This window comes from Salvia splendens, chromosome 1 (genome assembly GCF_004379255.2).
Source record: "Salvia splendens isolate huo1 chromosome 1, SspV2, whole genome shotgun sequence".
NCBI classification, from domain to species: domain Eukaryota; kingdom Viridiplantae; phylum Streptophyta; class Magnoliopsida; order Lamiales; family Lamiaceae; genus Salvia; species Salvia splendens.
In genome coordinates, this window is record NC_056032.1 from 46,035,578 (window position 1) to 46,052,072 (window position 16,495).

The window sequence follows — 16,495 nt, forward strand, 5'->3', positions numbered from 1 at the left end:
TTTACACTAGATACTAAAAATTGAAATTGATACTCTCTATCCCACCATAGAAGTCCTAGGCACAAATTTTAAGAAACATAAAAAATGAGTTAAATAAATTAGTGGAATATGAATCTTACTTAAATATATTATTTTCATATCAAAATATGAGTGGAATAAGTTAGAGGAATATGTGACAGTGAAATATGACTCTTATTGTGGACGTACTCAGGATTCTTATTGGATTCTTATCGTGGGACAAAAAGAGTAATTAATTAAAGTAACATGAAAAATAAGGCCAATCCTAACAGCGATCGCGATGTAGGCTGAGACTGCTCTTAGTATCGCTACAGACACATTGAATTGTTTTTTATTAAATTCATTTTGGAGTTAATTTTAATGCCCTTTTTTGTCTATTGGTCCAATTTTGAACTTTTTACATTTCCTTTCGTTATTTTTTCTATTGTTATTAGTACAATAAAAATGTCATGCTCACACCACTTTCACTTACGTAATTTGGGAATTTAAATGGGACTGCTTTAATGGCAAAATTTGGGACTGGATGACGTCATAAAATATACAACAACAAAATACTTCTCTCCAAAAAAATAAGAAAGAAGTACAACAAATTACTGGCAGAGACTGAGAAACAGCAGGCAGCAAAAAGGTGGGGAGAAAATATGAATCACAGATCTTACAAATTTAGCAAGGGGAACCATACACATCTTACAAATTTCAATGGCAGAGGCCGTTGAGTAGTTCATTTACACCTGTATCGAACACGACCAGCAGGCCGACAACATATTTCTAGTAAACCCTAAATAAGGATCTAATGTATTTTCTTACTCACCTATTGGGAATCATTAGGCAATCGCGACCTTCTTACATTCTTTGCTTGATGCGTCTGCCATTGACATCACCTCCATCTAGAATACCGTCGATCCCTACCTTGCCAACACTAATGGAGTGTTCGTTGATCCTGGCAACATGCTCCAATAATTCGGTGAGCACGTGTGGGCAGCTTTCTTTAAGGTAGTCAAAACCATCCGTCTGCATGACAGCTGCAAAAGGCGATCAAACTTATCAGAGGCCATTTGCAGCATTAGGATTTTAAGATTATCTTGCTCTAATATACTACAATGAAATATCAAAAATCGATTTGATCAATTTAAGAAGACAAATCATTCTGCAATGTTCAAGAAGAAAAATACACCAAAAAATTCTTGGTTCTCAGTACACAGCAATCTTAGGGACTCGGGCAACCACAAAACTATAAGAACCTCAAGGTGCATCAGAAATTCAGATTACTTTCTATTGGTCCACATGCATATGCACAATGATCAAATGTAAGATTTTATAGCTAATAGTAGATTAAAGCCCAGCACTATCACTTCAAAACACTATTTTTGACATAATTATTTGCGCCAAAGTAACTAGATCCCTGGTGCATCCAAATCTGTGCAGTTCATGTTATATTTCGTAACTAAAATACATTGCAATCTCAAGATTTACCTCTAAGATTTTCAGGAAGAGCAACAAACTTGAGACAGACAGATTTAAGCTGGAAACAATGATGTTGTTCTGCAAGTGCTAATGTAGTTGCAACAGTATTGATGGCAACATCCTCACAAAGTTTGGCCTCACAGAGCAACCTCAACCTGTCTAAACCATACCGATCAGCAGCAGCAAGCATATGCTGAGACATCAAGCTCGAGGCCCCTTTTGAGTTCAGTCCAGTAAGCTCTTCAAAATCAGGAAGTGCATCCCAGTACATCCAATGGAGCAGGGCCTGCAAGGTAGGGAAAATAAAAATACTGATTGTTAATAACACATAGCAGCAATAAAAAGTTTCAAATAACATGTAAGTTCTCCAAGAGGCATCTCTCTCATGGTTCTCATACATGCTAGATGCATCACTCAAGGAAAAAATTCACCAAATTCCATTCAATAGAAAATGCTGGTTCATATATGAATGTATCTACTTCATTTTTACATATACAGAAAGTGAGATACTTATGCCATTTCCATCACACAACTACTGGCACCAGAAAGTGATCACTGAGTACATCATGGTTGTGTGAAAAGGATGAGCCATATAAACCATATAAGGACAAAGTGCAAGGAAATATGTGCGACTTTACACTGTTTATCGGAAGAGAGGTGCTTAACTCAAAAGCATTTTAGAATAGCTTATAAGCTCGGCCAATTAAATAGTAGAAGAGGAAGCTCTGCCTATGCAATGGTTTCTTGATTTGCAAGTGACAAAAAATTTGGACAACATAAAATTCAGATTAAGATTTGTAACGCAAGCACAAAAGAATATCCAATATTATATAATATGAAAGTCATTTGCAGGATACCTTAAATACAGGTGCCTCCACATCTTCAATCTTTATACAGTCCGTATTTTGATCCTTCATTGGACCATATAATTGAGCTCTGAAGACAGGTGATCGCGCAGCAAGGACCAACTTATGAGCAGAAAAAGTTTCTCCATCAACTTCAAAATTTACATCAGTCCCTTTTCCAATTTCTAGCAGCTGCCCAAAATGCAGGCCAATATTTGATGGGGAAACAGGAATCGAGTAGATCTTAGGTCCCTCCGTGTGAGACTTAACAACACCAACACAGCAATGCACGTGAAGGCAATCATCCTTCAGGTAATCAGATGCTTCCAGAGCAGTCCTCTTGTAAAACCGTTTGTAACCCCTACAGCCAAATTTGAGCTTTAAACTTACCATCCTCTACTTTTTAAAAACACATTACATTGTCCCTTTGCATTTACTCGAATATATGTCATATACCACAATCAACAAAGTTTGAACTCTTCATGAATTGTCAACAAATAGTGCCGTGAACTACTAGCATTATACAAAGAGACAAAACATATTGCTAAGACAGTTACCACCGAATACTCAATGAAAACAAAAACACATAAGATACACCACATACAAAAGCAGAAGGTAATACTTGTCCAACTAGCCCATCTCATTTTTCCTGTATAAACTTCACTAATAACATGCAATAAACCACAGTTCGCATTCAATTACATCTCACAATCTATAAAAGAAATTGACAGCAAGAACTCACTAATATAAAATCGAAAACCCACCACATGCTGCCTCGGTATTTTAGAGTATACGGTCCCGTCTCCAACGCCCTACCGAAATGGCTATGAACCTTGTGCCTCTCCCTTCCACTTTGATCCAACAGAGTCAGCTCAAAGAGTGCCCTCACATCGGTTCCCTCACTAGCTAACGCGATGAAAAGCGAAACGTAAGTAGCATTATCCTCCGCGCTCTTCCCATCCGGATAAAAATAAACCGCCCACGAATACCCACCAACCATAAACGTATCCGACGCTATGTACTTCCCAATCCCAATCCCCTTCGACAGTGAATACCCCGTGATCTTAAAATCGTGCGAGCCATTAACCGTTTCCGTCATCGACGTCGACGTCGTATCCGCCGGCGACGACGAGGGCACCGCTGTTTCCTTGTCAAACCTGCCCATCCGCGATTGGGATTCTACACCAATTAATCGATATTTACCTAGAAATGTAACTCAATCGGGATTTTCTCGGCCAGATTATGATAATTACGATCCGGAGGGGGGATTGGGGACAGATCTAGGTTAATTGGGGGGATTTAAACTGGAAGTGGAGTGCAGATAATCAAATTTTAGGGTTTACCGGGGGCGATTGCGAGGAATTCTCGGGTTTCTTCTTGTGATTGAATTGAGATTGACGCGAGAAATTCCTCGATTCCCGAATGGAGCCGACGACGAAGGCCGGAGCTATTCTAGTTGTAGAGAGAGAAAGAGGAGATGGTTTTATAGAGAAAGAAAGTGGTCAAAGAGACCACTGCTATAAATAGAAATGGAGTGGAAGCTATAAATTGCTTTTTTGATTAGTCTCTGTCTTACTTGGCGACGTCTCATTGGTTCATTTCTTCCATGTTGGTTGTGTTCACATAATGAGCTAAGAGCATCTCCAGTGGTAGGATGTCCCACTCGGACATCCACTAGTACATCCCAAAAACACCTCCTGCTACGTCACTAGGACTTCCCATCCCACTGCCACGTCACTAAGACATCCCCTTCACAATCCGCCCTTCCCATCGCCCTTCTCACTAGGACTTCTCGCAATAAAAAAAATCACAAATTCACAAATATACGTAACGGAATTATAATTTTGACACGGGAGTTCCTATCGTTCTCCATTAAGTAGAAATGAAATATGTAGTAAAAGAAGAGAGAAACTTATTAACACAAGTGGTGCGAATGAAATGAAGTTCAACGAGCCGTATATATAGAGTTTTAAAAAAAAAATTAATTACCGGACATCCGACCCAGTCCACAGTGGCGGACGTCCGCCCGCCCGTCGCCCGCACGTCCGAGGACACGCGACGTCCTCACGGGACGTCCGTATCCGACCTTCGACGCCACAATGGCGGACGTCCCGGTCGCCCGTCGCGGACGTCCGACCCGACGTCCGCCATTGGAGATGCTCTAAGAACATCCGACAGCGGCGGGACGTCGGAGTCCAAGTGAGACGTCCGCCATTAGGCGTCAACCCGGCGGACGTGGACGTCGCTTGCGGACAACGGAGTTCCGTGGCTTTCCGACGACGTCTGTCGGGACGTCCGCCATTGCAGTGTCACGATGGACGTCCCGATTTTTAATTAAAAAAACTCTATATATACGGCTCGTTGAACTTCATTTTATTCGCACCACTTGTTTTAACGAGTTTCTCTCTCTACGTTTCTTTTAGTATATCCAAAATGGCTAGTGATATTGGTAGTGGTACGGGTGGTAGTGGTAGGGTACTGATGACTGGCGCCGGCAAATTAACGAAGAGGTGCGGGCCGTTACGTCCAGGGAGATAAATCGCTTGATACAAGCGGCCTTGCAGCAGCAGCAACCGGCGGTACCTCGACCCATCCATCATCGAGCTATAGTACCCGGGGACCACATCGCTGCACACCGTCGGTTGTATGAGGACTACTTCGCTCTGGAGCCGCGGTTTGGGGAGAACCTGTTCCGGCAACGTTATAGGATGCGTCGTCCGCTATTTTTGCGTATCATGGGCGCTTTAGAGAATCGATACAAGTATTTCAGGATGAGGGAGGATGCGGTTGGTAAACCCGGCTACACGCCCATTTAGAAGTGCATTGTCGCAATCAGGTAGCTGGCATACGGAGGTGCGACCGACATGTTCGATGAATACCTCCACATCATGGAGACGACTACCAGCGAATGTCTGCAGTATTTTTGTGAGGGCGTTAGGGAAATATTCGGGGATAGTTATCTTCGGAAGCCTACCCCCGAAGATTGCCAGGCTCTGATGGATATGCACGGGAGTCAGCACGGGTTTCCGGGAATGTTGGGCAGCATAGATTGTATGCATTGGGAGTGGAAGAACTGCCCCACCGCCTGGAAAGGGCTGTACACTACCGGTTTCAAGGGCAAGAATCCCACGATGATCCTTGAAGCGGTAGCTAACTACCGGCTGTGGATTTGGCATGCGTATTTTGGAGTAGTCGGGTTTAACAACGACATCAACGTCCTCCAGTCGTCGCCCTTTTCAACGAGCAGTACATGGGCGTTGGTCCGGCCGTCAGTATCGTCGCCAACGGCAACCAGCACAATATGGGCTATTATTTAGCGGATGGGATATACCCTATGTGGCCAGTCTTTGTGAAGACGATCAGATGCGCAACAGAAGAAAAGAAGATCTATTTTGCGGGTCGTCAGGAGCCAGCGCGCAAGGATGTGGAGCGGGCATTTGGTGTGCTCCAGGCTTGATGGGCGGCAGTGAAGGGTCCATCACGGATGTGGTATATTAACATCATCGCTGATGTCATGTACGCATGTATTATCATGCACAACATGATCGCTGATGTTTGGAGGTGGTGCACGTTGGCCGGGTACACAACCTGATGAATATCGGTCGTTCGACCCCGACATGCAGTACGATCCCGAATTCAGTACGGATTCGTACGGTCTGTCTGACATAGAGACGTCTCCAACTCGCCCCTCCGCCGCTGCCGCCCCCGCCAGAAAGAAGCGGATCAAGTAACGGGCGTACAAGTTGCCACCTTCGGCAACGAATGAAGAGTACGCCCCCGGGAGGACGAACTACCAACCGGATGAAACCATCATCTTGGCGAGGTGTTGGGTGGATATCTCAGAGGACTCGGTATTCGCGAACAACCAAAAGCAGCTTGCGTACTAGGAGTGCATCGCCGAGCGCTACAATGAGGCGAAGCCGCCGAGCGCGTACAAGCGCCATAGGGAGCAGCTCCGCAAGCACTGGGATTAGGTTAAGAAGCAAGTCAACCTGTTCGCGGCGGAATACGAGAAGTGCTCGAGGGAGCAGGGAAGCGGCGAGAGCCTGAGCCATGTGCGCGATAGAGCGTTGTTGTCGTACCAGTCCATGTACGGCGACTTCAAGCATTTTTTAATGTCTGGGCGCTCTTGAAGGACAAGCATAAGTTTCAAGGCGGGATTCTGCGCACCGGTGCGACAAAAGAGGACGAAGACCACCGACACTGGTGGTTACACGAGCCGCGAAAGCGACACATATCCGGTGGACATCAACTGGACGTACACGGAGGATGAGAGATCCGGCACACCGATGTCCTCTCGGAGTCCCGTAGGCGTCAAGGCTGCGAAGAACAAAGGCGAAGGCGACATCCTCCTCGCAAGCCGCGGCTGCCCCTCCATCGCCGATCCCGACCACGACCCCGTCGGCACTTGCCTACGCGGAGTTGGCAACGGCCTCGATGGCGCGGACGTTGTTGGACACGTATAACGCCCTCATGAAGTGTACGGACCCGGCCAGAGCCGAATACCTCCAGGGGTTGATCGATGAGCCGCGCCGGAAGTTGGGGCTTTTGTAGAGTAATCAAAATTTTTTTATTTCTAACCCGTGTAATTTTTTTTAAACAATGTAGTATTTGCCGTTTTTTATTTAATCATTGTGTTTTTTAATTAGTTTGCATTTATATATATGAAAACATTTAAACTAATTAACAAAACAATAGTAAAACCTATATAAGGCGCCCTTTAGGGCGCCCCACTGCAGGTGAAATGGTAGGAGGATAAAATGCTGACGTGACGGTGCATAGGGCGGGCTTTAGGGCGCGCCTTAGGGCGCCCCACTGCTGATGCCCTAATATTGATATACATTGATATTAGTATAACATAGAAAATTGTCATTGAATTGTAAATCTATAATATAAGCTCGGATTTTGGATAGTCTAGCACGGTGAGTAATCGGGTTGAAAGCTTTATAAACTTCACATTCAACTAGAATGGTGATGAACGACCGAATCTAAACAATTGAAATCTTTATTTGTACATTTTCATCCATTATTATTTAAGTGATCCATCTCGGGTTGATACTAGAATTAGAAAAAAGTTGTATTTATTAATTTAATTGGGTTGAATCGATAGATAATTAAATAAAAAGGTACATAAAATTGGAATGATAAGATATAAAAAATACTACTACCTCCGTCTCTGAAAGTTTGTCCCATTTTTCCATTTCCGTCAGTCCCACAAAATTTGTCTCATTTCACTTTTACCATTTTTTGTAGTGAACCGCATATTCCACTAACTCATTCCTACTCATATTTTATTATAAAACTAATACTCATATAAGAGCATCCGCAGCGGTGACGTCCGTCCGTCCGTGCCGCTGGCATGGACACCCCTGTCCGCTGCTGCGCTCTTGCCGCTGACACGGCACTGCTCGATGCATCGAGCACGTCCATGCCGCTGAGCAGGGCGACGTGGCACGTTTCTATTGGCCGTTGGCATTTTTTTTCTTTTTTTAAAAAAAATAAAAATAATACCAAAATAAAAAAAATCGGATTCCAAAAAATATAGCCGTTTTATTACCGTTTTTTTGAATTTTTTTTAAAAAATTTAATCTCAAAATCATCTATAAATACAAACATTCATCATCCATTTGTACGAAATTCGGCCACTTATGAATTTAATTATATAATTTTTAATTTTTAGGATTTAAATTATGTAATTTTTAATTTTTAAGACTTTAATTATGAAATTTTTTATTTTTAGGATTTTAATTATGTAATTTTTAATTTTTTTAGTAATTAGTAATAGTATTTTGGGTATTTTTAATGCATTTTAATATTGTGGAAATGTTTTTATTTAAATTGAATAATAGAATGGTGGGACCTTTGAGCATGTCCTTGAAGAAGAGCACGAATGTGGGTGTTGTGCTCTTGCCTAAGAGCAGGGAGTAAAAGTGGGTCCGGCCCACATCCGTGTTCGTTGGCAAGAGCACGGATGGGGATACTCTAAAAGTAGGACTCACATTCCACTAACTTTTTCAATTTACTTTTCATTACATTTCTTAAAACCCGTGATATGTCAAAGTGGGACAATTTTAGGGGGCGGAGGTAGTAAGTTTAATAATTACTGACAGTTTGTGAAGATTGAACGTAGTATTTAGATGTAAGAGCATAAACATTACAACAAATTATAATCTATATTTTTTTTAGTAACCTCACTCTGATTAATTATAGTTTATACCATAAAAATGAAAACAACGTTATCTCAATATATTTATCCCACCTAATAAAATCTCGTGTACACATTGGTTACAAGTTATCAAAGTTCATATTAATATGAAAAAGATAACTTTAAATAAAAATAAATAGAACTATACAGAGACAACTTGAAGTCTTGAATCTAATTTGAATCCATAAATTGACGGCTGGGGTCGAAAGATTCCAATTTACAACCAACAAATGAAGGCTAGTACAAATCTTTGTCCGAATTCGGAAATCCAGGCTGGAATCCGGAGGTGTGCTGGCACCACAGCCTCTCATTTCGATCTTGATTCACATAAAATCACCGAATCAAATTTCGCATTATCAACAACTCGAAATCATAAGAGGCCTCGGTTTTGGAATAAAAATCTCGGCCAAATCTGAGGTGCGGCGGAGGAAAAGCCAAAATAAGCTCAGCCCATTATAAGATTATGTCTTCATTTTCCAATTTGGGGTTTTCTTGAGGGAGGGAGAGAGAGATGGCGGAGCTGTGTTTGATGGCTTCGCATGGCTGCCACCCTCCCGGATTGGGGGTTGCTTCCCATCAAGAACTTGCTCCAATTAGGGTTTCCGATGTGAGGATCTTATCCCTATTTTTAATTTGTTTTAGTGTGTTTGAGGAGTTGAATTAGGCTTTGAGTGTGCTATGGTGAATTGGTGATGATTCAATTGTTGATTCAATATTTTTTTTTGGTTGATAGAATTTGATATCTTCTTCAATATGAAATTGATTGAACTGTTTTCCCATGGTTATGTTGTTTAAGCCTCAATCCTCATTTGCAGTGAAGTATTGTTTTGAAGCACTATAAGTGTGTGTGTGTGTGTGTTGCATATTTTGAGCAATAATTCGGCACTCTGATGTGTTTCTTGCATAGTTGCATATATGTATGTTCCTTTCGCATCGGTCTCTGCCTTTTTGAGTTCATCGGGTTGCGAAGGGATGTATAGATTCTTCGTCTAGCTATATCTCGTCCGTGTTTAGGCATCTTGAAGTCCTCAGTTTCATGTGATTGCCTTTTCTGCACTAGCACAAATGTGTTGATCATTCGTATCCGTTTTGGATTGTCGATCTCTTGCATATGACTTCTCGTGTAGTACCGTTTGTTGTGAAGGCATGTGTATATTCTTTGTCTAGCTATATGCCTATATCTTGTTCGTGGTTAGGCATCTTGAAGTCATCAGTATCGCGAGACTGCCTTTTCTGCACGAGCACGAATGTGTTCCTTATTATCTGTTGTGAAGTGTTGATCTCTTGCTTATGACTTCTCGTGTTGTTGATTTCATATATACCGCCTGTTGCAGGAATTTCACCATTTCCTCCCCTACAACGGGTCGAGACAGGACCTTGTTGATCCCCTTTTGTTCAATCTAAGTGGGCTGCACAAGGAGGAGTGGAGATCCCCTAGTGGATTATTTGATCCAATCACTTACTCGGATTTGGCTCGACGTGTAGGAAGCATGCAGTCGTTGAGTTTCAAGGTTCGTATATCTGACTTGTTATGCACAGTCAAGAATGCAATAATTTGGAGTTTGATGGTATTGACATTTATACTGATTACTTTTTGAAGACAGACACCAGTCTTGATTCCGTGCCTTCTGGCTCTGGGATTGTCGAACGATGTGCAAAGCAGGAGAAGATCTTGAAGCTACTTGCCTCTGGATCAGTTGAAGAAGAAGATCCGTTGCTAAATTTGTCGATGCTCTATGATCTAGCGGGACCTCAGTCGCTGATAGCAGATTTGCCTCTTATATATCCAACTGGGGAGCTCTTTCTCAAGGAACCGTCGTTGGACTTGGCTGAAGATAGAAGCTACACCGGCACTGAAATGGCTGATATGCTTACAATAATCTCCGACATTCATTCACTGAAGAAAATGAATAAATCAAGTAGGCAGACGATGCTGGTCCCTTATTTCGAATGGTATTCTTCGCACCAGCTACTTAGCTTGTCTTCAACGTGTCGTCTCGATGAGATATTGTCATGTGAAGTTAGATTGAATCTCACCGGTGTTTCTTCTCAATTTGACAGGCGTAGAAAAGCAAGTGCTAGTACTAATGCATCAAAACTCGCGACTGAGAAAGTTATGTCTCCCAAGAGGTAAAGATCGCGTTTGCATTACATTGATCGAGCTCTTTTAGCATCGAAGTTGCTAGACTGACGAGAACATCTTAATGATCTTTAAGTATCTCGTGCTGAAGCAACAAGTACGTATATTGTTCGATTGATATGCAAAATTGTCCGTTGCTCACGTAAGCTCGTTTTTTTTTTCCAGCAATGATAAGGTGAAGGAAAAGACACCACGGAAGAAGAAAACAACGAGGGATTCCTACAGCAGCAGCTATCTTCACGCTTGCGAAAGTCTTCTATCCGTTATTATGGACAGGAAGCAGCCGGGTGGGAACACAATCCTCTCGTTGAAGAAATCCGGTCCCCAGCTACCCCGACTCCTTAATCAGTTCTCGGCCAGTATTGCCGGGACTGGCATTGCTGTAGTCTTATCCGTTCTCTGCAGAGCAGCCTACAGCCAGCTGCCCTTGTGCGCGTCCAAGATTCTAAGCACTGGATTGGGCTTAGGTCTTGTCTGGCTCGCTTGGGCCGTCAACAGGCTGAGGGATACGGTTGTCTCGATCAGCAAAACATCCAGCAAAGGCGACGTCAAGGAAGAGGAGATGGTGAGTGCTTTGGACAGGAACTTGAAAGACATCTACTTCAGGGTGATCACATTGGTCGCCGTTGTCGCCCTCAAGGTGGCCTAGCCCGAGAAATGAAGAGGCATGTGGTTCGAACCCCCGACCTATTGGTTTAAAGAGATTCATCTTACCAACTAGTCGTGCTCTTTTCTAATGCATCTCGTGTATAAACAAAGAAACAATGGAATTATAACTAATAAAAATCCATCGAGTACTAATTATAGAGCATTTGATTTCACTTGATTTTGCTACAAAACCAAGAAACTATTATAATGAAATTGATTTCAATACAAAAACAGTAGAGTAGTATCAACTCATTTGACCACCTCAAATTTTCAAGGCAAAGCATAGTAAAGTTACCAATGCAATGCAGAGAAAAAATTAATTATTAAATTTACTAAATTCCTAGTTTCTAAATGCATCAGCTTGCAAAAAAAAAGTGCCAGTGAGCACCATTTTAATGACCTATTTTCAGCTAAAGCTCTTCGTAGGCAATCCCTTGTGTCATGACAAAAGGCATACATGGTAAATTAAATCGTCTCGACTCGTTTCATCGCGTATAAACTGCATCAACTCATAACCTTTGAAACATCAACTCATAACCTTTGAAACAACTCCAGCCCCAACAGTCCGGCCACCTTCCCTCAGGGCGAATCTTTGTCCTGCCATTTTCAAAACAATATCATAAATCGATGGATCAAGAATGTTGGGAACAAAGGTAACTATAGTTTTTACAAATTTGAGTTTAAGGAATTGAGTGGCATTCCAGATTAATATAGACCAGAAAAATATTATACTACTACATAAATCATGGCATCCATAAAATAGACAAAATTGGATACCTGCTTCGAGAGGAACTGGATAGATGAGCTCAAAGACAGCAGTTACATTGTCCCCGGGCATAACCATCCTCACATTTTCGGGCAACTCAACTTTACCAGTGACATCAGCTGTTCTCAAGTAGAATTGAGGTTTGTAATTCGAGAAGAAAGCAGTATGGCGACCACCTTCCTCCTTTGTGAGGACATATATCTCTGCCTCAAATCTTGTGTATGTCTTAATGGTATTTGGTTTTGCAATCACCTAAACAAAAGACCCGCAAGTAAATCAATCAAAGAAGAGTGTTAGTATAGGCAGGAGTTTTATTGAGTGTCAACTTTCAAACGTGGGGCCATGAAATTATCAACTTGGATACTACCACCACCTTGGTAGGGTACTGCTATGGTTAGGCAGATGGCAATTTTATTTTTAACGAAGCACATTAGTATAAGACAGGACTACTGGGTTATAGAATATTTTTCTTTTATAGAAGCAGTTCTAATTTCTTGGAATGTCTATCAATCTCTCTGGGCAACTACCTTAGAATTAGAAAAAAAAACGGAATTGTAAAAACACTGATAGCAATATCAAGGCAGGAATTTCAAGTGACAGTTTTTGTATGAAAAACACAATTTCTTGAGAGTGGAACTAACCATCCCTCTTTGGACATCATCACGTTTCAAACCACGTAGAAGCAGACCCACATTGTCTCCAGCCTAGCAAAAGGTAAATTTTGTCAACAAATGCAACACGTCAATACAAGGTGAAAAGCAAACAATAATTAAATCCTTACCTGGCCATTATCAAGCGTCTTTTTGAACATCTCTACACCAGTTACTGTAGTTTTAAGTTTATTCTGTAGAAGAGAGAGATACATACAAATGTCAGTTTTGTATGTTGTTGAATTGAACATATTACTAATTTAACAGTACATAAGAATTCAGAAACCCATTTAATACCATGTAATAAAACTGTTTTGAAAAAGATCACCGGACATTACGCAGCAAGGAGATTTCAGGAGTATATAATATTAAAATTTTTCCTATCAATAGTAAGTATAAAATTCCACTTGATTGAAAAAAAACAGGGCATAATGGAGCTAGCAGTGAAACCAAAAGGAGGTATGATTTTAAATGTAGTAGTATAACAATTAATCATGAGAGAGAGAAAGAGAGCCTCCACACAAATCTGATTACTCACCTGCGACAGCCCTAAAATTTCCACTTCCTCCCCAGGTTTGATTATACCCTGTTCCACACGGCCAGTTGCCACAGTTCCACGCCCCTTTGGAATGCAAGGATGAAGACAACAAGATTACAAAAGGGTACAAGGAAGTTAAAGTATTTTCAAGAAAACTTTGCACTTTATAATCAGCAAAACAGATACTACAGTAATGCCTGACTCATACGTTTGATTAGTCGATTTTAAAATACATTTTGTAAAGAACAATTAGGAAATTTTGATAAGGATGGTTTAGCAAAGAATGACTATCACCTGAATGGTAAAAACATCTTCAACGGGCATCAAGAAAGATTTCTCAAGTTGGCGTACAGGATCGGGAATGTAGGAGTCTACAGCATCCATTAACTTCAAAATTGCCTGTTTCCCAATTTCTTCATTTTTACCCTCCAATGCAGACAAGGCTGATCCTCGGACAATAGGAATGTCATCCCCGGGAAACTTGTAAAAGCTAAGCAATTCTGCAAGTATTTTAGGTGATGTCAAAGTAAAGTAGCAGTCACTATCTGTTAAGGATCACAAAAACTGTTTTCTATATTGTGACTTACCACGTAGCTCCATTTCCACAAGTTCCAGCAGTTCTGGGTCATCAACAGCATCAACCTTATTCAGGAAACATACAAGTGATGGCACACCAACCTGCATTAATGTGTAACGGTTTATAGCACAAACCAAGCAGCAACAAGTAAGGTTTTTCTATTCAAATGTCAGTTTCAAAATCAAAACCTGGCGAGCAAGCAGAATGTGTTCCTTAGTTTGTGGCATTGGTCCGTCCGGTGCAGATACAACAAGAATACCCCCATCCATTTGTGCAGCTCCAGTAATCATATTCTGGTTATTGTTGAACAATTGTTTAACATAATGAGTACCAAAAACAACATTATTAGAACAGCAGATACAGAACATTTGCCCTGAAATTCATTTCAAATTTAAGCACAGGCCATTAAAAATTATTTGATTTAGCACTTTAAAGTTTAAACAGATAAACATTTCCAATTTCATCTAATAACTCAAATTTCACATCATGCATTGGAAGATTTCACTAATTTACATAGCAAGCCCTGTATCTAGGTTTTACTTAGATATGCACATTTTTTTATCTAAGGTAAAAATTGCTGCAAGGAAACCTAGAGAACATATACCCAGGATGTGTTCCGTACATAAAATCTTTACAGGATGTTTTATCAACAGAGAATATATAACACGGATCATTAGTCAAGAACGGGAGATAAAGCCCAAATCAAAATAGTCAATAAGTAACTGAGTACATCGCCAAACTTCTGACAAGAACGATTTCATAGCATGCAAACAGTGTCTTCATTATAATAATTTCTATTCTGGTTGGGATGGAGGACACAAAAAAATTCGTAGACAAGCAAAGTTAACTGCAAGGGAACTAAGAAAGCTAAATCTCCATGTGAAAATGTGACTTTGACTCATAATAAAGGATGTTTATCAGAAAACTTATCAAACACATAGCTAGGATCGCAGTATTATCTCCAGACACATTTATATACAGTATAATTTAAAGATCACCAAATAACCAGAAAAGGTAAGTATTAATTAAATCAAAGCATTAATAAAAATTTGCTCCAATTTACAAAAAAAGTAAATCTTTTATATCTCACCTTAACATAGTCAGCGTGACCTGGGCAATCTACATGAGCATAATGCCTCTTCACAGTTTCATACTCGACATGAGCCTGCAACAAGTACATACACATTAAGACAATAGAAGTATACTTGCATATAAATCTAGTGGAAAATCAAAGTACATAAAGGTAAATAAGAGCCCACCGTAGCAATTGTAATCCCTCTCTTCTTCTCTTCAGGGGCTTTATCAATTTCATCAAAGGCAATAGCCTTTGCCTTCCCTTCTTCTGCTAAGACCTTTATCCACATAAAGCAAAGGAATTCCAACAGGCATGAGAAGTTGAGAGCTACGCGTACTACCACAGTTTACAAAAAATACAAACAAACAACGAATACAAGCTAAATTCTCCGATTCCTTTCAAATCCTACCTTGGTAATAGCCGCAGTCAAGGTGGTCTTCCCATGGTCAACATGCCCAATGGTTCCGACATTGACATGTGGTTTTCTGTCATCAACAATCAAAATTCACTAAATCAATGCAAATCAGCATTTTACTAGAGCAAAAGTTTCACGATTCCACTATTCACCCTCCACTTATCCCAATACAGATCAGATGCACAAAATCTAATCCTCATCCTCTTTAAATGTCATCACCATAAATTTCCCCACAACCACACGTTAATATGAATGTAAAAAGCTCCAAAATGCTAATAGCAGAAAAAGGGAAACAAATCAAATATTCTAAATTAATGCAATTCGCCATTGCACTAGAGCAGCATCCTCCCACTCATATCAATACAGATCATACACACAAAATCAAATCCCTATCCTCTCTAAATTTCACCCCCTCTAACAACCAACCACACGTTAATACGAATGCTCAATGCGACAAATTGCTAATAATATCAGAAAAAATAACGAAAACAGCTGCGAATTAAAGGAAATCAAGTTACGTCCGGGTAAAGGTGGCCATGGATCTCCACCACGGATTGGGCATTATCGGCGAATCGGAAACGGAGAGCGGCGCGGCGACAGCGGATCCTCGGCAGCATGATGAGTATAATTGGGGGGAGAGCGTGAACAGCCGCTTCGAGCTGGTGTTCCTGAGCGCCACAGAGGCCATTTGATGCAGTAGCTGATTGAGTCAGTGGTGAGGAGAGAGAGAAAGAGAGAATGGAGTGAAAATGAGATCAGGGTTTTAGAATTAACTAGGGCTTTACAAAACGACATCGTATTCAGCCTGCTCCATTTTATGGGCTTTTTAGCTTCTTGCAAAGCCCACATTGAAACATTTGTTACCAAATTGAAAATTGGTTTTTAATTTGGATTTCTTAACTCAGGCTAGGATTGGGCTAACACAAAATTTTGACTAAAAGTTATGAACTATCACATGAATTAAAGTTAAAGTTATGAATTATATTCCAATTTTAAGAGTTATGGGATTGACTAAAAGTCAATAAAAAATATAATTTAAATGACAATTATATTTATATTTTAATACAAACTCGTGTGAACTTAGATGGTGGTTAAATATAAAAGTGAAAATTTAATATTATTGTTTTAAGTTAATTAAGTACCACTAGCTGGTA

General features: G+C 40.6%; 3 protein-coding genes across 3 annotated transcripts; 1 reads left to right on the plus strand and 2 right to left on the minus strand.

The window, feature by feature from the left end:
* Window positions 1-622: 622 nt before the first annotated feature.
* On the minus strand, window positions 623-3,830 carry LOC121755955 (BTB/POZ and MATH domain-containing protein 2-like). The gene is made up of 4 exons (XM_042151408.1): window positions 3,092-3,830; window positions 2,340-2,688; window positions 1,492-1,768; window positions 623-1,040 (listed from the first exon to the last, which is right to left on the minus strand). Exons 1-4 carry the CDS (start codon window positions 3,490-3,492, stop codon window positions 862-864), a joined length of 1,206 nt encoding a protein of 401 aa, XP_042007342.1. The 5' UTR covers window positions 3,493-3,830; the 3' UTR covers window positions 623-861.
* A 5,021-nt stretch (window positions 3,831-8,851) lies between these two features.
* Window positions 8,852-11,473, plus strand: LOC121755973. Its single transcript, XM_042151429.1, has 5 exons — window positions 8,852-9,139; window positions 9,867-10,043; window positions 10,133-10,485; window positions 10,594-10,662; window positions 10,838-11,473. Exons 1-5 carry the CDS (start codon window positions 9,044-9,046, stop codon window positions 11,319-11,321), a joined length of 1,179 nt encoding a protein of 392 aa, XP_042007363.1. The 5' UTR covers window positions 8,852-9,043; the 3' UTR covers window positions 11,322-11,473.
* A 25-nt stretch (window positions 11,474-11,498) lies between these two features.
* Window positions 11,499-16,089, minus strand: LOC121755965 (elongation factor Tu, mitochondrial-like). Its single transcript, XM_042151418.1, has 12 exons — window positions 15,860-16,089; window positions 15,336-15,411; window positions 15,111-15,203; window positions 14,942-15,016; window positions 14,040-14,144; window positions 13,862-13,952; window positions 13,569-13,774; window positions 13,275-13,358; window positions 12,868-12,930; window positions 12,728-12,790; window positions 12,098-12,338; window positions 11,499-11,917 (listed from the first exon to the last, which is right to left on the minus strand). Exons 1-12 carry the CDS (start codon window positions 16,027-16,029, stop codon window positions 11,847-11,849), a joined length of 1,338 nt encoding a protein of 445 aa, XP_042007352.1. The 5' UTR covers window positions 16,030-16,089; the 3' UTR covers window positions 11,499-11,846.
* Between the last annotated feature and the right edge of the window lie 406 nt (window positions 16,090-16,495).